The sequence below is a fragment of the Megalobrama amblycephala genome, linkage group LG1 (assembly GCF_018812025.1).
Source record: "Megalobrama amblycephala isolate DHTTF-2021 linkage group LG1, ASM1881202v1, whole genome shotgun sequence".
In the NCBI taxonomy this organism is placed as follows: domain Eukaryota; kingdom Metazoa; phylum Chordata; class Actinopteri; order Cypriniformes; family Xenocyprididae; genus Megalobrama; species Megalobrama amblycephala.
The window spans coordinates 46,234,609-46,257,628 of NC_063044.1; the positions used below are offsets into that span (position 1 = coordinate 46,234,609).

Sequence of the window (23,020 nt, forward strand, 5' to 3'; positions counted from 1 at the left end):
AGGCATGGGAGGCACTAGATCTGACTAGTGTTTTCTGATACAGGGCTGCGGAATCCAACATAATTAGACAAAACCGGGATGAGCGAAAGGAGTTGACAAAATCTAGCCCCAAGAAGTTTTGTCATTATGTTCTTCCTGTCACTGACGCTCCATCAAGGGATGAAAGTTGACACATCTTCCCCCAGGCCTCAAGCTGTTACCATACTATAAGAGTGATGGTATTTGCTTTCATAAAACTAGAATTGCTGCATGATTCATGTTTCACATTAATGATGAATGGGATTTAGGATTAATGTATTGAGGTTTACATTAATAGCTGCCATTTAAAGGGCTTTATGGAGCAGATTTCTGAATGCAGAGATCTATGGGAAAAATAGCCTATTAAGATTAAAGCTGGTTACTAATTGCGGTTCACATTCTAATATAAACATTCAGCTCTTCCTTACAAAAACTTAACGCTTTGGTTATAGTTTCCACCAAAATAGCCTACAGGGCATTATTTTTGCACGGGACACGATTTTATGAGCCACACAATGCTACAACGCAGTGTTTATCAATCAGTTGATGTTTTATGTCTCATCTTCATTAAATTCGATCACTTTTAGCATTTTATAATATCTCTATTATTCTGTTATTAGAAATGAATAGTGTCTGTAGGAGAAATGCCTTTTCATGTAGAAGTTCATAGAGAACTGTAGGCTATGAGAAAAAGGTACAATATTTTTGTCAAATTTCATTCACAGATATAGATTTATTCCTTACAGACTATATTAGGATTAATGAACACCATCTTTGTTTTATGTCCCCTCAAATAAAACAAATTATTAATTTATTTTAGCCTAACTTTAATTTTCGCTAAATATCATATAGGCCTAGCCTAAATAAAGTTATATAGTAAAACCACACCCTTGTTTTTGATCCTTGAACAACAGATTAAAATAGGCCTATGTATCAGGACTATTCTTCAATCCGATATATGGACATGCCCGTAGGCTATGTTTTCTTTTGTTTATATGATTGCAGTTCTGAATGTAATTTGACTTTGTTTGGTCTGTTGTACCATGAATGAATGAATGAATAATACGATGTTGAATACATTCGCCACAGCTGGCGCTGTTCTCTCGTCTAGTGTTTTTTTTTTTTTACAGTCAGGCGGTTGAGAGGGCGCCTAAAAGAGGTCCTTTTACTTGGTGACGTGTATCCTAGACAGCGATATGTGAAACTAAACGAAACGGATGATAAAACATTGCATAACTTTCGATTAGAGGCTTTTAAATTTTATTTTTTTTACCGTGTTTTTGGTGGCGTCTTTAACCGTCACTGAAGATGGAGATGCTTTACCATCAGACCAATAAGTGAGTTTGTTCATTCTTATTTCAAAACTATCAGAAATTAGCTGGCTTACCAGTAAACTGAACTATTAAATGCTGAATGTTTTCATAAGTTCGGTACAACATGTAACAAATAAAAGGCTCTTTGAAATCTGTTGTGTGGAAATGTGATAAGCTGTTTGGTCTGACAGCATCCGTTAAATGAAGAAGATAATGTGGCTTTGCCTTCTCTTTTTTCTTCCTGTTTATGAATCTATTTTTGTTGTTGTTGTTGTTGATATTATGCTTAATTATGGTCTCTCAGGTGTTTAGTACGCAAAAAGTGAGGTTAAACTATAAGGTAAAGCATGTATAATGCTATCATCTGTCTGACAGCAGAGACGTCACACTAGATAGCGGGTCATCCACATGAACCTGAAGTGCCCTAATGTCTCTAACAACAGAGAATAATGCCTTTCTTAATGTAGTGTGTTTAACCCTCTCTCTCTTCTCACACACCCGTGTCTTTCACTGCCAGACAAATTCAGGAGGTTCAGTCTCAGATGGGACGACTGGAGACAACAGACCGACAGTCAGTCCACTGTAAGTCTGTGTGTTTAATGTGTATGTGTGTGTGTGTGTGTGTGTGTGTGTGTGTGTGTGTGCTTACAATAGCTCGAATAAAGATCCTCATTCCCAAAGAGACAATAGGATACAATTAAGACACATATCTTTAAACATTAAGGCCCGGTTTCACAGACAGGGCTTAGACTAAGCCAGGATTAGGCCGTAGTTCAATTAGGGTATTTAAGTAGCTTTTAAATGTACCCTAGAAAAGAAACATTACTGGTGTTCATCTTGAGACAAAACAATGGCTCTTACATATTTTAAGATATATCAGTGCAAGTTGCTTTCAGTTAGGACCGCTCAAACGTGCATTTCAGTCTAGGACTAGCTTAAGCCTTGTCTGTGATACTGGGCCAATGATAGTCAGAGATGGGCAGTTTGGTTTATGAATATGAATTTCATCTAAAAGCTGCTTCATTATTTGTATTGTGTCTACCAGGTACATACATTGTTCTCTCTCTCTCTCTCTCTCTCTCTCTCTCTCTCTCTCTCTCTCTCTCTCTCTCTCTCTCTCTCTCTCTGATGTGTATATATAAACATTAACGTCATGATTTTTTTGTAAATGCTTTTAAAAATTGACTTTACTTTTAAATCTGGACATGAATAAGAATATACCAGTTGTTGTATAGGCCATACCAGGTATTTATTGTACCAGAATGTCAATATTGTAGCTCTACATTGACTTTAAAACATATTTTTGGTCTGCCCAATGTCATGAGACAACGATTTTTGAAACTTATTTTGTATCTTCCTACTCTGAACTGTTTGACGCTCTGCACTCAGAAATTAGTTGTTTCTGTGGCAGTGCCCATAACTGCGCCCGTTTTTTGTTTATATTTTAATCCCTACATAAATTCACATCTTTATTCTCTTGCAACATATTGAAGAACTGAGAAAGCACACTGGGTAACACCAGTTATAATAATGTGACATATAACGAGTCCCGATCAGCAGCTGTCCTATGCCTTGTTTACACCTGTGTACCGATTTAACTTCTTTTAAAAAATGTAAATAAAAAAAATTGTGGTTACATGCGTTTTCCACAACTTCCTAATGTAATTAAAAAAATGTATTGACCCCATTCACACCAGTATTTTCCACTTGATCGGATAACCTAGATGTAATACCACATGTAAACTAGGTCCAGCCGATCGAAGTCATTTGTGGTGCCACTGACCAGCTGATTGTTCTGTGGAGGTGGAGCTCATGCACAGAGCCAGGCTGGTGCCATGGCAGGAAGGACAGGGAGGAGTGATGGGGTGGGGGGCATGGAGAATGGATGCTTGACAGGAGGGCGAGAAGTGTGGAGTGGCGTGGTTTGTGTGTGTTTGAGGTGGTGTTGTGGCTCTGTGGTGAGTCTGAATAAGATAACTGTCTCCTACCCAAACTGATGACATCATATGAGATGTCATAGGCGGGAAGGATGCGTCACATATGCATATGTTCTTCTGTGTGAGAGCAACTTTGAGATTGCATTGTCTCAGTGGGTGGGGGTCAGGGCAGACTGTTTGATAAAACTTTCCCACCAGTCTGTGGTTCTCTCCAAGCAATCTGCACTCATTCCCAATCTGTGGATCTGCATGTCAAGGCTCGATTTCATCTGTACCTGTTACTTATTTAGTGAGCAATGTGGCATTTGAATTCCAGACCAAGGCTCTGTCTTCACAGCTGAGGCTCGAGCATTACTTCTGGTTCTGGAAAATATTGAGAAGGGTCAAGAACGGGACTTTTTAATTACCTCTGACTCAAGATCATGTCTTCAAGCACTTAAATCCCTAAAGGCTGATCGCCCCATAATTGTTGAAATTTTAACTAAATTAGATCTTTTAAAGAAGGAAAACTAGAATATTATTTTTTTGCTGGGTTCCAAGTCACATTGGACTGACTGGTAATGAGAGTGTGGACACGACTGCCAGGTATGCGCTTGACCTGGTAATATCTGACTGTCAAATACCACCTTCTGATTTTAAACCAGTAATTAATTTATACATCACCTAACAAGTGGCAGAAAGAATGGGATGAAAATAAAAATAATAAGCTGCATGAAATAAACCCTAGTATAAAAAGAAGTACCTTCCATAACTTCAAACATGATCAAATCGTCTTCACTAGGTGTAGACTGGGTCACTCAAGACTTACCCAAGGGTTTTTATTAATAGGTGAAGTTCCTCCTTTAATGTCTCTCATGTCAAATTCCTTTGACTATGAAGCATATTCTGTTGAATTGTAATTTTTATGATGCTACTAGAAAACACTTCTATTTCATATTTCAAAATGTATCACCTGAATGTATTTTAGATTTTCTATCTTATGTCAAAGACAACTTATTTAGTGCTATATTTGCATTTATTTACATTTGTAGCATTTAAAATGGCTAATTTTAGCTTTTAGTGTTTTGACTTTAAATTTATTTAGACAAAATAATGTAGAAATTTAATATCTGCCTTTTATCATTATCAGACATAACATGATTATCAATATTGGCCAGAATTTAAATATTTGTGAATCCTTAGTATATATATATATATATATATATATATATATATATATATATATATATATATATATATATATATATATATATATATATATATATATATTTGAAACTCATTATGAAACTTATTATGAAACAATGAGTAAAAATTTGTTTTGATTTTTTATTTTATTTTTTTTAGAAAATTTTATTCAGCAAGTATGCATTAAATTGATGTAAATTGACATTTAGACATTTATCATGATACAGTGTTTTTATTTTAACCAGTCAAGAACTACTGTTTGAACTTTTTGTTCAACAAATATAATATCCTGAAAAAAAATGTATCATGTTTTCTGCAACTGTTTTCAACATTGATAATAAGAAAATGTTTTTGAGCATCAAATCATAATATCAGAATGATTTCTGAAGGATCATGTGACACTGAAGACTTGAGTAATGATGCTGCAAATTCATAAAAAAAATTACATTTTAATAATATATTAAAATAGAAAAGAGTAGTAATTTAATATAAAAGAATAGTAATTTCAGAATATTATAGTTTTTACTGTATTTTTGATCAACTTGAATCGGTAACGTATGTGAAGTAATTTTGTGATGTACTGATTTGTGTACTTATATTTTCTGATGCTTGTATTTCTTGCAGTACTTGAGAATGAACTTCAAGCCAGAATTGATCAGATCTTTAATCAGCTGGAGCGACTCGAGATACTAGCCAGTAAGGAGCCGCCAAACCGACGGCAAAATGCCAAACTGTGAGTGCATCAGTAAAAATATCCACTAGTGCCTTCTTGAATCCAGTCCTCATCTTGATCAGAGGTTGGTTTCTAAAGAATTGTCAACTAGAGCAAAATATCCTTCCTGTCAGAAGTTTAAATTGGAATCCAATTTGATCATTAACCACACACAGATAGCAGTCCAGTATGAGAGTAAGTGGAAGCTGGACTATAGACTACCTCAACGTTGTAGGTTCAAAGATCAGAAGATTCATAAACTACCGCAATCGTGTCCACCATGGGAAGCCAAGTTGCTCTTGGAGGATTTTCCCTGTAGTAATTACATAATGTAAGTTGCTTTGAATAAGAAAGCCACTGCCAAATGAAGAATAATGTGATGTGATGTGAGGTGATGACGGTTAGGAGTGTTTGTGTTGTGTGCGCGCCCCGTGGCAATGAGATCCAGTGAAAACATTCCGTCTGCAGTCACGTCATCACCAACATTCCTGTCGTGTGTGGCAAAGCCTGGCTAAAGCACTGCACAAACACACCTGAGGCCAACACACCTGTGACACTCGCTCACAAAACACTGAATATCATACAGACGCTTCCTGAAGAGTGCCTTTATGACAATGTGTATGCATGACCTCAAACACTCTACACAGAAACAGCATAATCTTCTCACAATCCAGCTTAATGTTGGTAAGTTAGTCTAACAATGGGAATCCTTGTTGTAATTTAAGTGATTGTTAGACCTATATATAAAAGAATAATTTAAAAAAGTAAAATTGTAACACTATTTATTAATATATAACAAATTTACAATATTTTTTTTTTATTAATTTTTAAAAATTTTAATATTAATATAATATTAACTTTAATAGTATTTATCACTTTTAAAATGAATTTTAACAGTCATTGAAACAGTCCACTGGCCTGAAATTCTTACACTAGCCTTGAGCCTTAGTATCATCCTTACCGCTTAGCCCTGAGTGGTGTAAATAAAATGTGAACATTTTGATTCAAAACTCGTTTTTAGCTGTTACTGAGAGCAAGATCTCTTTATACTTAAATGAGCAGGAACTTTACAGCTATTGCATCACTAGACAATCCCTGCTGGCTGCTGTGTGGTCCAAAAGACACTCACTGTGTTTTTCTTTCTGTAGGCGTGTTGATCAGCTAAAGTATGATGTGCAGCATCTTCAGACAGCCCTGAGGAACTTCCAGCACAGACGTTATGCTCGCGAGGCTCAGGATAGAGAAAGAGAGGAGCTCTTGAGCCGAAGCTTCACAACAAACGTCAGTAGACCACACACGTTCCTCTGCATACTTTTTGCCCAAACTGTTTCATTATCACTCATCAGTCTATAAACATAACCTCACACTACAAAGGCATGATTTTCACAGTGCTGTGTGCTTTTTTTTTTTTTTTTTTGTAGGATGCAGACACCTCCATCCCTATTGATGAAACCCTGCAGTTTAATAGCAGTCTACAAAACGCTCACAGAGGAATGGACGACCTGCTGGGCTCAGGCTCCAGCATCCTTAATGGACTGAGAGACCAGAGGAGCACGCTTAAGGTCTGTGTGACACAGAATACAGGGCGGATTTCATTGGAGACCAGGAAGGGGAATTTTTTTTTAATCCTCTTATCAGGGTGTTTCTAAACATTTCAAATAGTGCTTGACTGATTGCTGGTAAAGTGCCGATGGCAGTTTAATGATAGCCAAATGAAGTGTATACAACATTGAGGAAAAACAATACATCTACTGATCCATTTAAAATTAAATAACAGTTGTTTAACAGTAGGTTTTTGAGGCAGTGATATTTTAGTGTTATTTATATACTATTATATTAGTTATTCACATTTTGAATTATGTAAGTTTATGCTTTTGTCATTTTATTAAATTATATTTCTGTTTAGATTTATTTTATTGTTTAAGTTTTTCATCTAATATTTATTATATAATTTTATTTCAGTGCAGGGTTCCTACGCAGTTTGGAAAAGTATGGAATTTGACTTGCGTAATTTCCAGGTCTGGAAAAGTATAGAAAAAAGAAAACCGTGTAGGGAAAAATATTTGTTTCTTCAGACTATTGCCCTTATTCAGTTTTTGACATATAATATGAAGAATTTCTAAAAATAAATGTATCATACAAGCAGAGTGTTTAGTGATTAATCAGGCAGTAAATAATCAAGCAGGTTTCTCTAAAAGGATGTGATTGTGCCACTCAAACCAGCAATGTAAAAGGAGGAAACAATCATCTAAATCAGAGTACTTTGCTGTTTGGTGATCGTGCAACATCAAATCATGATTGCAGTATCAAACTGATGTGTTAGAGGTGAATATATGCAGGTTATACAGCGTTTAAGGTTCCTTCTCATCATGTAAATGTCATCACTTCGAGAAAACCAATGAAAAAACTGAGAATATAAAAATATTTACCGATGACTGCTATATTCCAAAAATAATGCTGTATGAACCATATTTGTTAAATATGGTCTGAAAAATTGTGTGGAAGGGGGTTTGGAAATTTGAGTATGGAATTTTGAAATGGAAAATGTGAGGAACCCTGTCAATTAATGAAAACGTTTCAGTTAACGATAACACTGGTTTGAGGTCATGCGTGCACATACAGACGATGACTGTGTGTTTCCAGGGAGGAGTATGTGCTCTTCCTGAAGCTCCTCTGATTATCACAGAGCGTGAGAGACTGTCTCTGATGGTGGTTTTTGGGGAAATGGGGGGTGATGTGTACCTCAGATGTTTTACTGAGTGAATGGATGTGTCTGTTGCTCACTGTGTTAAAAAAAGCTGCAGATTCTTGGTAAGATCTTTCACCTTCTCTCTTTTTTTTCTTTTCATAGGGTACCCATAAAAAGATGTTGGATGTCGCAAACATGTTGGGTTTGTCGAACACGGTCATGCGTTTGATTGAGAAGCGAGCAACACAGGACAAGTTCATCATGATGGCTGGAATGCTGGCTACTTGCTTTGTCATGTTCCTGGTGGTTAAATACCTTAGCTGAACTTTCCCAGCTTTAGCCAACCTTGCTCCTTGATCCCGTCAGTGGCTCATTCCGGTTTTCATGGCACGTGCATCACATCTGTGAAAATTGCAGATGTGTGCTGAAGGAAGTCACACAACTGCTTCTTTGCAGGATGACTGTCAGTATCTTTTGTGTCTCTATTTCTTCATCTAATGTATTTTAAAAGACATTGAATTATTTCATAACTTTCTGCTCAGCTGATTTTCACACAAGCAGTTTAAACACATTAGTCTCTGCTAGTCTGAACTAAAAAGATCAGTCCTCCTGTAGTTCAATTTGGCTGTTGCTGATGGTGTCAGAGCAAATAGTCATTAAAATGTACTTGAAAATGGTCTGTTATCTGGCTCTTCATCGCCATCTTTTGGAGAACAAACCAAAAATGTTTGGTTATTTAATACTGATTTTGTACTGTATTATTCCTAACACTTCAATCCTGTAAATATAGATTCTTGGACGTTTTTGTGCAATAAACTCATCGCCCATATACATCCAGCTGCCCTAAAATGTAAAACTTGTTTCATACTGTTAAAATGTCTACGCCTGGATCTAAGCAGGAGCCACAGCCCCCGGCAAACAGGAAATGAGACGTCTTATTGGACATCTGCTGCATGGATCTTGACGCTCTGTGTGCGCACATTCACACATGCTCAGGACCCCAGCAGCAGAATCCTCAACAATGTTCTCCTGCAACAGTCGTATATCATTCATGTTTTTGCCACTGTTGCTGAAATTCATGTGCTGCTGAACAAGATACCATAAAGCTCCTAATATAGACTTAATCAGAGTTTATTTAAATTATTTGTTCATAGTAATGCACAATCATGATTTGTGTGTGTGTGTGTGTGAAAATGAGATAAAAATGTAAAAGTAAAATGTCACCTGCAGTTCTTTTCCAATATAGTTTAGGATATGATGAGAAAGACAAATGCACACAGTTAATGCTTATATTTGCGCAAACACATATTTTAAGGTATTAAAAACCTGCCTCTGTAATCCGACAAGCAGGCCGCACTTGTAATTGATTTGAAAGATAATTACTTCTTCCTCTATATAATTCCTGGTGAAAACTTTGCAACAAGCCTCAATTTACGGCGAGTGAAGTACAATCCAACAGTGCCATCTAGTGTTTGAAACCAACAGCTGTAAAATTGACATGTCATTTGGGTGAACTTCATTGTGGTGGTAAATTAGGGTTTGTTTTACCAAACCATTAGTAAATATATCTCTAAAATCTGCCTACAATAATGATAACATTGTTACAAGTTCAAGTTAATTTATATGGATTGAAAAAAATTCGGAACTATACTTGCTCAAAGGGCTTGTTCCACAGTAAGGTAATCCATCCCAGAAGGAAAGCTCTTTGTGTGGGTTTTGATCTTAGAGTACAGAGTTCAAACACTTTTAGTACAAAATTTTAAATGCCTTAGTTTGTTTGACTAGTACACTGGACATGTCCAATATAACCTTTTGTAATGGGTCAGGATACACATCAATAGGCTACTTTTATTGTCATGCAACTGGCTAAACAAAAACTATTATTTTATCAGGTTATGTCTATATATAGCACAGATGACCTTGCAATTTGATTCACTTGTTGCCATTTTCTGATGGCTTGCAGCTGGTTTTGCTCTTCCTGGGGTTCACCACTAAACAGTGAGGGACAGGTCATGGTGGTTTGCAAAACAAAATAGCCTGATGTTAAAGTGCAATTTTATTTATTTGCATTTCTATATCTTCCTGTTTTTTTAAGTGCAAACTTCATGTCCTGCTGATGTTCAAACCAAGGCTTTTTTGGAATGTTATTTTAAGTTAACCTAAAATCTTAATGTAAAGTTATGCAGCTGTAGTATAAGGCCGTTAAGGGCGCTTTGCTTTAGGAACATTTTTATTCAATGAAAAAAAGGTTTTAGTACTACTTCATATAAACCTGGATAAAAAAATAATCATACCTGTACACCAGAATTACAAGTCAAAGTTTTTTATTTGCTGATGCATCAAGGAGGAATAAAAAAAAGCTAATGTCATTGCTGCCATTTACAGTACGTCACCAAAAGTTGCCACATTCTGTCCCCTCCACTGTCCAAACACACTCCTGACCCCTGTAGTACCAGCCCTGATTCATGTTTACATATGCTTTTTTCCCCCATTTTTAATTTCATTATATTTTATTAGCATTTTAAATGGGTGTTACAAACCTTTATTTTACAGTTTCACTACGTTAACTTATTTACATTTAACTAATTGTACAGAAAGAAAACATTTTCCAAAAACAAAAAAAAATAATTTAAAATCAAATAGAAAATAAAATTATTGCAGAATACTACAATCATACAGTTGTTACAAGATGCAAAAACAGCATCTCAATGTACATTTTTCAGTGCAAGATTTCACAATTTCAATAAGGGATGGGAATCTTCAAATCCCAAAGTGTAACTTGTTATACAGTTTCAACTGCCTGTGACATTATAAAAACTTTTGACATCAACATGTGTGATGTCTGTTTCGTCCACTATTTTCAGATCATTTATATTGATTTACAACCAATCAGCAAAAATAGCTTAACACTGTTGAGTGCTGAGTATGGCTTTTATTTTAATCATCTTGTTCATGTTTCGTGATACCCTTTGATCAGAGTATAGTACAATGGTTTTTGATGATTGGTGTGCTGAAAATGACCAAATATGATAATCCTACAGCAAACCAATCAGTTTATCACAGCCTGGTTTTTAAATAGCAGGCTTAAGTATCTTTGCATATTCATACAATGTGTTAATTCTTAAACTCTGCAACTTTCATGAATGCTTAGTATGCAGAAAAACAAAATCTCCAAAAGTGACCCTTAAAGACCACCCATTATCAACTGTATACAACCATGCTAAAAGCCCACAACAAAGATCTTGATTATGGCTTCAGCAAGTGAGCTTCTGGATACAAGAAACACGTCAGGAAAAAAAACAAAAATTTGACATACCATACAAAATGAAACAATACGCCAGTGGTTTCCTAGTTGTAAGATCCATGTCTTGGCCTATAAACCAACTCATTCTCCTTGTGTTACATACCTTAACCAACCAACCTAGCTCCTGGTTCAGGACATACAATTTCTTAACATTGCAATCTCAAAAGGCAGACAAGATCTTATTCTGTCCTCAATTTAAATGCACCCCTAAACAGCCTTGTTGAGGTCACCCTAAGGTAGCAGAGGACGTAGAGGACAGAGGAGGACTATGGGTCACTGGACTGAGACACCCATTAGCTAAAACTCTTCAGCTTTACACGCTGCTTGGCCAGGCCTTCTCTTTGAGAGAAGCCGGACTTTCAGGAGCCATGGTTTGGAGGGTGCTGAAGGTCCTGCCCTGAGAAGATAGGATGCAGAAGTGGGTGTAGCTGTAGGGCAGCCGCTGCCGCAGCAGAGGCTGGCCGAGGGGCGAAAAGCGTTGGGTAGAGGGCAGCATGGGGGATGTGGTGTAGAGCAAGAGGGGTGTGATGAAGGGCAGAGGCTGGTATAATATGTATGGGCTGGCCTGAAAGGAAGGCAGTGTGGTGGGCTGGAATCAGGCCAGTGTGTCCTAATGAGTGACCCAGTGAATGGCCCAAAGAATGGCCCAGTGGTGACAAGGAGATAGGAGTTAGATGATGTTGAGGTATGTGGTGCACCTGGGCTAGCTGGGCATGGTGGGGATGATGTGGGTTATGGGGATGAAGGCCCATGGCAGCAGCGTGGTGCTGCAGGATGGCGTGCTGCACTGTGGTAATAGAGGTAGCAGAAGCTGCAGAAACTGTAGGTTGCTGGATGTGGATAGGCTGCAGTGCAGCTGGTGGTGGCGGCGGTGCAGGGGCAAGGTTAGCCGCTGCTGCCAAGTTAGCTGCCGCTGCAGCAGCTGCAGCTGAGGGGAAGCTCTTCACCTGCTTGGCCAACAGTTGCTGTTGAATGTGCTGTTGAGCTGCTTGCTGCAACTTGCTGTATTTCTCCATTTCCTCTGGGGTAAAGGTGATTGGTTGACTTTCTAAAGGTGCAAGACCATCCTCTTCAGCTTCCATGCCCATGTCCCCATCCTCCATTGTGGGAGGGGGGTAACCAGGGTAGGCATGCATAGAAGGCTGCGGTCCCATCTCGGGGCCCATAAGATGCCCGTCCAACATGGGGTTACTGGGGTCTTGTCTTGGCTCACCTTGGTATTGTGACATCATCATTGCTGGATCCTGCTCATATTGTGGCTGAGACTCATGAAGGGCTGGAGGGTCTGAGGGTGGATGTCTAGTCTCCTCGGGCACTGCAGCATTTGATACAGCCTCCTCCAATTGCTGCTTTTGTTGTTGTTGCTGTTGTTGAACTGGTGGCTGAGGTGGAGGAGGTGGTGGGGGAAACTCACGAATGGGTTCTACCAGGATCACTTCATTACTATCGGAATTTTTCCCCTGTTCGCACTTTTCACTCTCGGTTAAACGTGTAAGAGGAAGTAATGGTGGCTTCTTTCCTGCTTGGAGCTTGCCAAATAGAGACAACATACTTTTGTTTCCAAGGGCAGGGGGGAGCTTGGGCCCAAAGTATCCCTGTGGAGGGTCCTTGATCTTGATGCCCGTCTTAGTGCCAGTACCAGATTCATCTCCTCCTTTTCTAGATTGGATTTTCTCCAAGAGTTGTCGAGCTGTGAATGAATTTCGATGTTCTGCAGCACCTCCACCCTCCTTTGAGGAAGCTCCACCACCACCTCTAGTTCCTTGTACAGATGAAGAATTGCTGTTTCGGGATTGTGTGCGGGAAGAAGACCTAGGAGACTGGGAACGGTAGATTCGTGATCGGTTGAAATCCCGTCGCCGTGTTGAGCTGTCAGATCGCCGGCTGTGACCATGTCGATGTGGAGAGCCCTTGGTGGAGCTAGATGAACGACTGGCAGAGCTACGGCTGCGACTGTAGCTACTGCGTCTGTAGGAACGGGCGCTGCTACTCCTACTACTACGACTGGAGCTGCGACTACTGCTCCGTTGGTGTCTCCGCCGATGATGTTTCCTGCGGCTATGTGAGCGTGAACGTGAACGCGAGTCTTCCTCTGAAGAAGATGAGGAGTAATGTCGCCTGTGAGATCGCCCACTATCACGCCTCTCATAGTCTGAGTCTGAGGAGGGTATTCTTGATCTGTGGCGACGTTCTTCATCACTGTAGTCACTGTAGCTGTCTGAGTAGCTATGGCTACGGCGGCTGTAAGCACTGCTCCCTGCTGAGGAACGCTCTGAGCTACTTGAGTAGGATCGACTGCGTGACTTTTGTCCTCTGTGGCGTCTATGGTTGTGGTCTCCTCGACGAGACGACCTACTGCGTGAACGTCCAGAATCATCACTGCGGTGTCTGCGCTGCTCACGTGGTGGTGTGGAACGACGGCGAGCTGGTCGAGAACGTTGAGAGGATGATCCTCCATCCTCCTCACTGTCACTGCTTGGAGGTCGACCTCCACTTAAGCTCTTTTGGGCTGAGGCAGAGCAGGAGGCAGCAGGTGCATTGGTGTCAGATTTAAGACGTTTAGTACCATTGTGTTCCTCTTTAGAGCTAGGTTTTCCTGCACTGCCTTCCTCAACTCCAGACAACTGAGACAATTTGTGGGACCGTTTTCTCTTTCCTCCCTCAAGGGATGTGCTTACTCCTGATGACTGAGCAGTGGATACTCCATCTTTGTCATCCTTGTCTTTCTCCTTTTCCTTAATGCCACCTCCCTCTGCTTCTATTTCATCAGTGCCACGTGGTTTATTTTTGCTTTTCTTTCTTTTATGTTTCTTTTTCTTTTTTGCTTTCTCTCCTGGTGTCTCATTCTCCAACTCCCCCTCCACTGCTGCTTTTTCTTTACGTTTGGAATGCTTGCTTGACTTCTTGTGTTTCTTCTTCTTTTTCTTTTTCTTAGACCCTGCAGACACATCTTCATTACTTTGTAATTTCTGCTCATTGTTCTCGCTTTCAGCACCCTCCCCTTTCAATAAAGATTGTTCTTTTTGAACAGTACTGGGTCCTGCAACCGATGTAGTAGTGCAAGTCTCTCCACTAGTGTCAGGAGTCCTGTCTGTGTTTTCAGGCTTAGACCCCTCTTGTCCATCAGTGCTAACGACCTTGGCAGGTTTGCTGTTTTTGCTTGCCCAGTTTCCTTTGTTTCTTGACAGTTTGAAGTCAAAGTAAAGAGGATTACAACTGTAGGAGAGAGATGGCTGAGCCTTAGTAAATTCCAACAATTCAGAAGGCCATTGCAAGGTAGTGCTTTCATCCTTACTTAGCACAGGAAAGAAAGGCCCAGTTGGCATGCGGGGACCTGTGTCTGGAGACTCTGATATCCCTTGCTTGGCATCAGCTGGTTGGTTCGGGCTAACTACTACTGCTGTATCAATTTGCCCTGCAGCTGTACTACTTGATTCTTCCTCTGTGTTCACTTTAGCTAATGCGGGAGAGGGATTTGAGTTTTGTGCCTGTGCAGGTTCATTCTCAGGGTCTTTTTCAGATGTGCAGCTGCTGACTTTGACATGTTTTTGCTCTCCAACATTACCTGCTGCTGCCTTCTCATCTTTCGCTCCATCCTCATCCTCCTTGCTATCACACTGGTCTGTAGCCTTCATGAAAAGCAGAAATTGGAAATGGGGCTTGACCCGACAATGTGCAGGAGGTACGTAATGGTAATACTGTGGCTCCTGTCCAGAGTAACCTTCCTCCTTTTTCATCATCATCTTCAACTTGTTCAAAGTGGAGGCCAGGGCTGCTCCATCATCTGGTTGTGTCTGCTCTTCTTCACCCTCACCCCCCCACCACCATCTCCTCCTCCTCCTCCTCCACCTCCTCCACCACCACCACCTCCTCCTCCTCCTCCTCCTCCTGCTTGGGGGATATCAGTGGTAGATGCTACACCTATATCCTCTCCTCCAGTCTTTTCTCCTCCCTCTTCCTGACCTTCTTCTCCTTCCACTGTCTCTTCCCCAGGGTCTGCAAAGAAAGCTGCAGCTGTCTCAAGTTTGACTGGGGCTTTCTTAGCAAAAGAGAAGGAGACACTGACTTTGGGAGCCTGTGAGCCTCCAGAGGGTGTTGGAGAAGAGCTAGTCTTGTTAAACCCAAAGCTGATGGTAGGGCCTGTTCTAGGGGAGCCTTGACCACTAACACTACAGATTCCCTTATCTTCAATAACCTCTGTGTTGGTATCCACTGTCATAGGCACACCATCCATGGAGTCTTCCCCCTTTTCTCCATCTACTGCCACTGTGGTGGTTTTAAACATAGGGCCACTACCAGGGACACTGTAAAATAAATTAAAGAATGAGACCATTTGCTACAACTGGCAACACTTAGAAGACAGACTCAGAATTTTACTTACTGGTCTTGCTGTTTCCTCTGTTCGGCCAGTTCATGAAGCCGCCGCAGCATCCGCTCCTGTTTTCTGCAATCCTTTTTGGAACGAGAAGACACATTCCGAGCATACTCCCTCTGCTTCAGCTCCTTCAGTCTCTGTAGGATTAGACAGAGAGGAATAAAAACTTACTGAAAGTGTTACAATCTGGAGCTGCACATATGAAAAAGACATTAAATGTGAAGAAAATTATGACATGTTCAAATGTTGTTCAGTGTAGTCATGCCTATGTGAATCTCTCCTACCTGCTTGTGTGCATGATCGTAGGAGTTGATATGATTGTCAAACTCCTGATGTTTCTGGTATTGCTTATCACACAGTTCACAGTAGAAGTTGGCCCTCAGTTCCTCTAGAGCTTTAGCAATGGCTTTTTCCTTCTCTGCATAATCCTACAAAACACAGAACAACATATCATGAAACATTAATGGAATCAGGTTGATTGGGTGTGGAAAACTGGCTTGCATAGGCAACTTTTGGCATTTTGGGGATTGGTATATCAACATGTTAATGTACTGTACATGCAGGATAGTTTGTCAGGAAAGACATCAAGTGAGAAAGAGACAAATTAATTATAAGCATGCTTATAAATTCAAATGGCTTTCGAGAGAGACACAATCCACTAAGGTTACCCACAGTTATCCACAGTTACCCACAACTGATGTTTTTGTATGTGGTTGAGCTCCAGTGGAACAAGAGAAGCTTTGTATCCGTCCAAGGCAAGTGACTGTGACAAATCGATCTCAAACATTCACTGCATTTTAACTAGATAAGACTTGCATTCAATCTACTACAAATTAGGGAACTGGGAAGAACTGTAAGGAAAGAGAAATTAGGTGTGTAGGTTTGACAGAAATACTAACAGAAAAAGGCAATGAACCTTGTTGCTGTCATAGAATTTCACCTTGTATTTTTGACGCAGTTCCTCTGTGTCTTCTTTTTCAATTTCCAACACCCGGCGCTTCTCTGTGGCATCTTCTGCATAGTCCAGCTGTGGGTACACGTGCACACGGAGGTTAGAGGAGCACACATTAAAATGAACATTCATTATGAAAAGAAAGTACAAACAACAATGTTCTCACCTCCATTTCCATTCGCCCCATTCCCATGACGTCATATTTGAGGACGATGGGCACTGGGTCAGTTCGTCCTATGAGGTTGGGGGCGAGAGGCAGAGAGAGAGACATAGGACAGAGGTTAGACTTTTGTTCACATTTAAGAGAAAACTCGGGGCGGGACAGCCTGCTTAGAGCACAGGGTGCTGGGTTAGAGAGACTGCCTTCAAGTGCAAGAGACCAGAAAGCTACAGTGAACCAAACTCTAGCCATTCTCACAGCTTCATGTGCAGCTCTCCCCTTTAAAAGGCCATTCCAGGTGCTGCAATATGACTAACTAAGGCTAGTTTAATCGTTTACTGTTTGAATTTGCTGCCAATTTATTTTGTAATGAACTGCATACACTGAAAAAGTACAAGCTGCTTCCACTGAAAGAAGCAAGGGACAGAAAACAAGAAGGGGAATGTTGGACTGAAGATTTCACTGAATTTGCCGCAGTGTCCCTACAGTGGCCTGCTTAAGGGCCTGTCTTATTTCCACTTACTTTCCTCCTCACTTTCTGTTATCACCCTCACTCGCTTTTTAGCCAAGTCTCAATGCAGTATGGATTGTGTTCAGTCCAGCTCATGTTTTTAACGTTGGGTTGCCAGGAGTATTTAAGAGAGGGAGGAGATATCAGCATTCACTGCATCTTTTCACAGTACTTTGACAACACTGGCTACCAGATCCAAAGTGTGTGTCTCACAATATTCTCCTCTTTACACCCATTTATCTAGGTCTAAACCCTTTCTGAGCTGCTCAACTTTCCTACCTGGCAGCAGGCCACACCTGGATGCAAATGAGGTTTATGTCCCATATGATATCCTGAGATAGTACTTTCTTTTACTGATAGTCATAGCCTGTCATATGTTTTATATATGCAAGCTGTGAAAAGACCTAGATCAGAGGAAAAGTAACATCAGAAAAAATGAACACAAATCAGAATGAAACAAAAGAAAAAAAGACAATCAAAACTACATTGAAGATTGACACATAATTGCTTAATCCACTCATAACCAGCCAAACGAAGCAGAGAGAGAGAGAGAGAGAGAGAGAAAGAAAGAGAGACACAGGGAGTGAAAGACGGAGAACAGAGAGAATAAGGACAAGCAATGAGCTACAGCAGCAGAGTGACGTCAAAGGCCAGAGGTTGCCATGGTGACAGTGCAGGGTTGGGGAAAGGATGTACTTACCTGGGAGAGTGTGGGGATGGGGTGGGGGTGGCAAACATACAGACACAGAGACAGGAAAGGGTGGGGGGTTTCAAATAAAGGAGAAAAGGCACAACAACAGAAGTCATACTAATTTGCGGCTGCACAGGCTAGCACCATGGTCACAGTCAATCAGACTCCAATCAATCGTTTGGATTTCAGTTTTTTTTTCTGTCAGTCTTCCTCTTTTTTGTCATTTTTTTTGGGGGGGGTGGGGGGGGGTGGGAGTTGTTCAAGTTTTAAAAGTAGGATCAGTTCATACCCTTGGGCTGATGTAAATGACAAAAGGCAAGAAAAAATTATGAATAACATCAGGAGCCACGTAAAGCAATAAAGGGCTAGGAATTTAACAAAAAAATAAATAATTATATTAGAGATTTACAATTATTTAACCATTACCCATGTACATTACAATTACGTGATGCCTAAATGTCCTTAAGCATTGAAATGCTGATTTGAAACTTACATTTTTCAATATTAGCCATACCATGAAAATAATTCAGTCCATTAGTATTGGCCATAACTTTAATATCAGTTCATTCATATTTTATTTAATCATATTTTATTATTAGTTTAAAGATAAATAACCTTTGCCTATTACTTGTTTGAGAAACTTTCAAAACCGAGTAAAACAAGCAAGTATTCTCACCCTGCTGAACTAACAAAAGAAGAATATGCCTTTCAAATTTCTCTAAATAAAAGGAATTAAGGCATCAGCAGTGCAAATACATTTTGAGAAATCTGTGTTTGAGTCAAAAAAGATAACACATTAAGTCCTAGCCCTTGAGCAGAAAGAGATCCATTAAAGTTTGGATACTTGAGACTGTCTAATTTGTTGGCAGAGAGGACTGGAGCTTCAGCCCAGTGGTATAATTGTTCCTGTAATAAAGTGATAAAGGAGCATGTATGGAACGAAAAGGGCCTGAAGGGATTCCAGCCCCACCAGAGTCTCCAGGAAAGTGCACTGAGGTATTCATCCTACCACCAGGGTGCACAAGAGAGTTTATTAACAAAACAGAGAATCTGTATATAATAAATGAGCTTCATTTGAAATAGATACTTAATATTTATGTATCTGGTTAGTGTCTTAACATTCTAGCACATATAATCAGAAACATGGAATGTCTTATATGTTCCTGTAATGATTAGCACTGATTATCTCAGAGGTTAGAATATGCCTGAGACTATTCCCTAAAAGGTAGGGGGGAATCCCAAAATCAGGCCCCAAAATCAACTAATCCTTTCCCTTCCCAAACAATCAGTCGTTGGGAACAATGTGAGGTCAAGACTAGCATTATGCATTCCAGTGAAAGAACATAACGAGACTGGACGAAAAGGGTGCAATGCAACAAAAAAGGGGAAGTGAGTCTAAATATCCCCCAAAAAACTGAAAACAAACAGAATGAGAGTGTTCTAGAAGAGTGCATATTGAACACTAAGAGACGGGCAGCAGAATGAAGACTAATACAAAGAGAGGTAGAGACAGTTTAAGCCTATTAAACACTGGTGCTCTGATGATGAGAGTCATATCAAAACAAGAAATGGGGGAAGTAAAATCAAACAAAACAAAACAAAAGAAAAATATTTAAAAAATGAAAGAATAAATCAAAATAAAATAACCAATTCAATCAGGGGTAAAAATAACATTTACCACTAAGTTTACCATCAGCACAACATGGCCAGGATCATAATGCTGCAAAAAAGAAACACCAATTGGTTAAGCAGGAAGATTGAGGCACAAAGAGAGCGTTCAGGGGTAAGGGGTAAAGGGTTAGGGGTTGGGTTTGGGGGCAGGGGCTTTGGTGTACCCCCTACCAATGGGCCTGGGTGATTACAGAGATACCCTCTCACCATCCCTGACTCTCCTCCTCTTTACTGCTCATTTCTGGTACTATAATTTCAGGCTTTTGGGTTCCCCCCTGACAAAGCAAGGAGGAGTTTCCCCTCTCTTTGATGATTGTCTTTCAACAGAAATGTATCAAACCATCACTCAATCCAAAAAGGAGCACTCAACTCCCCGTTTCCCCCCTTTCTCCAATCCCCATGCGGGTCCAAGTCTCCACGTGAATGTGTTTCTGAGACAGAGAGGCAGTTATATACATACTTCATCACGCAGCTGTACGAGCTATGAGAAGCATACGCTGTGAGTGAGCTTTTAGCAGCGCATCGTTCTTATCGGACTCTGGCTTCTTTAGAGGACTAGATCTGTTTCATAGCCATTTTCATCTCACCATTTATCTAGAATCAACTCCAATCAGTTTTGTGGTCTCTTGCGTTGCTTAAAACTCAGCTTCACAAGACTGTGTCTCTACAGCCAGCATGCTCTGCAGGAGAGGGGGAAGGAGATGGGTCAGGTCAGGTGAGGCTTTCACAAGTAAGTACATTTATAAGAGGAGAAGTGGGATGCAGGTGGGATGGTGTGAAGACTTCTCCCTGCAAGCTAAAACACCTGAGCCCCCACCCCATGTTTTGGTGACACATACACACACTCAACACATACAATTTCCACTCCCACATGTACCACATGTGTACATTCACTTCACAATAGTGGACGCAGGCAGATAGACCGATCGAAGGCGGAAGGAGGGGGAGAATGGGCGGGAGATTGAGGCTCATTCTGGCAAGCCATTCAGGGGAATCATGGGAAAGAGGCAGAATCATGTTCACAGCCAATCAGAGGGCCCCATCTCATGTTCTCAGCCAATCAAAACACCCCCATCGCAGCCAAACAAACATTAAACTAATATATACAAGTACTATTCTAACATGGGTGAATTCTGAACAATCAAGAGAAAAAAAAAAGGGCAATTAATTTCTACAAAATGTTTACTGATTCCATTTTGGTATGAGTTTCAAATCGTAGCGCTGGTATTTTGAGCAGAGAGCGTTTAGTGATTGTAAGCATATATAGAGAAGAACTAAGAGAGGCCGTTAGGCTACACTGTAAAAGGGGGAGAGTTATTTTGTATTATTTACAAGAAAAAACATCCACACGCACACACACTCTTACTCAAACATACACACAAACATACAGTGGGGGAGGTCCTACAAACCTTACCTAAAAAACAAGAGTAAAAAAAAAAGAAAGAAGAGTAAAAAAACAGAGTCAATACAATGGAAACTCAAAGCATTTGGGGAGACATTTCAGTAAATTCACACTCAGTACCAAGGCTCTTTCCAAAAGATAGAGAGAAAAGGAAAAGGATAAGGTTCAAACACCATGGCATGAGCACCAGAATGGGTGAACAGGCGTGTGTGTTTGTTTGTTTGTTTGTTTGTGTGTGGGTTTGTGTATTTATGCAGCCAAGTTCTTTGCACTAAGAGCGAGTGTTTTCAAATAATTCCCAACACTTGACTGGGTCAAAACACACATACGCATGGTCACTTTCTCCTGAGAAACCTTGAGTCAGTTTCTCTGAGGATTCCACAAAAGCAATCTGCCATGTAATTTGGTGTACATGCTTTCCACAAGCTCTCACTCTACCCCTCCCCTAATTTCTCTCCTGCAAGATGGAACTAATCTACTTCCTAAAGCCTGCTAGAAGCTCCAGGATTTTATCTGATCTGGAAAATCTCTTTCACTGCAAACAAACTTCAGACACTCTGTCTGCTCTGTGTATTAAACACAAACAGCGTGATGACAGGAAGACGACAACCAAGAAAGGACAAAACTCTGATCTTTGGTGTGTTTTGCCAACAGATGGGCGGTGCTGGGGAGCACTGGAAACATTCCTAATCTGTCACACACTTGACTTGGCTGGGATGACAACCTCTGGCTATGGCTACTTCCTCTGGGTTCTCCGCAGTGCGAGTTCTAAGAAAACAACTCACACCAATGGAGTGTGAGTGGCTACGGCAAAGGCCAAAAAGAGAGCTGTCGTTCTGGTTTCTGCTGTCACCGCTTGGGGAAATGCTGACTGTGTGAAGTAGTGCTGGCAATATAAAATTAATCAATATGGTGAACATCACAATGATTTTATTGTGATTTTATAGGCCCATTAAGCTTCCTAATGGGCAAATAACCTCTTTCTACTGCAATGTGTGATTACTAAGAGAGCGAAATGGAGATATTTTGAAATTGCCTCCGACTTAAACCTCAGCAGCAAAAATAGCTATGCAAAAAAAAAAAAAAAAATGCTAGTTTTAAGCCATTTCAGAGCAAATATATATTTTGAACAATATCCTTACAGTGTGTACACCACTCAAATGTTTGGAATCTGTTTTTTTTTTTTTTTTTTTTTTTTAATTTTAAAAGAAGTCTCTAATGCTCAACAAGGCTGAATCAAAAATACTGTAAAAACAGTAAAATATTATTACAACATATTTTGTAACAATTTAAATGTCTTTACTGCCACTTCCAATTAATTTAATGCATCATTGCTACATAAAAGTAGGAATTTCTTTCAAAAAAAATTATCCTGCTATTTTGTTATTTTTCTTACTATGGTTGACATGGTATGTTGAGGGAAGCTCTCACTGAAAGAAATGAAAACCGATATGATGCCTTTCCCATTTATGCGCACTTATAACTGGATTAAGATCTTGGGCTTTTACACAACACTGACTTCAGTACTTGAATAGCAACAGCTGCAGGGCAGTGGTCTAGAGTGTATGTGTGCGCATGTGCAAATTTGTGCAATAAAAGCGATCTCTAGGGAGAGACTCACATACTTGCCTGACGGGCCAAATGACCTTGCAAAAGTTAGCTGACACAAACCTTCACTGTTTACTTTCAATAGAGGTAGAGAGAGAGCCATTATTATTCCTATCATTGATTTGTGTGAGCAAATTATTTCAAATCAAAACCTTTCTGCTGAAAAGATTTGTAAATTTCATTTTAACAAGGCAGCATGTCAGAAAGGTGTCAGCTGGGTTTGCCTCCTTTCACCTTGTTGAGAGTATCTTGTACTGATTTACATGTGGGCAGATCAATTTACATGTTTCTGTGCAAACAAAACCTCTCACGCACTCAGAAGTTGCAATGAGGACTAAAGGGAAAGAACAAAAGAAAGATCTAGACCTAGAAAAAAAATCTTTTGAAATGTGCTCAGAAATCTAAACATTCTTTCAGACTATAATACACTACATTTTGTTCTGATGCACTAGGAGGATGACACATACTAGCATTCCTCACTGTGTGCTTTAT

The 23,020-nt window shown here is 40.0% G+C and overlaps 2 protein-coding genes across 2 annotated transcripts in view; one reads left to right on the plus strand and one right to left on the minus strand.

Moving 5' to 3' along the window:
* Positions 1-1,162: 1,162 nt before the first annotated feature.
* On the plus strand, positions 1,163-8,685 carry gosr2 (golgi SNAP receptor complex member 2). The gene is made up of 6 exons (XM_048196620.1): positions 1,163-1,355; positions 1,849-1,913; positions 5,078-5,186; positions 6,314-6,446; positions 6,587-6,727; positions 8,017-8,685. Exons 1-6 carry the CDS (start codon positions 1,327-1,329, stop codon positions 8,176-8,178), a joined length of 639 nt encoding a protein of 212 aa, XP_048052577.1. The 5' UTR covers positions 1,163-1,326; the 3' UTR covers positions 8,179-8,685.
* A 1,476-nt stretch (positions 8,686-10,161) lies between these two features.
* gpatch8 (G patch domain containing 8) overlaps positions 10,162-23,020 on the minus strand; it is a 39,575-nt gene continuing 26,716 nt past the window's right edge. The window contains 6 exon segments of the mRNA XM_048196607.1: positions 10,162-14,969; positions 14,972-15,462; positions 15,540-15,670; positions 15,818-15,961; positions 16,474-16,560; positions 16,652-16,719. Of these exon segments, the coding sequence (XP_048052564.1) occupies positions 11,518-14,969; positions 14,972-15,462; positions 15,540-15,670; positions 15,818-15,961; positions 16,474-16,560; positions 16,652-16,719 (4,373 nt within the window). The 3' untranslated portion in view covers positions 10,162-11,517.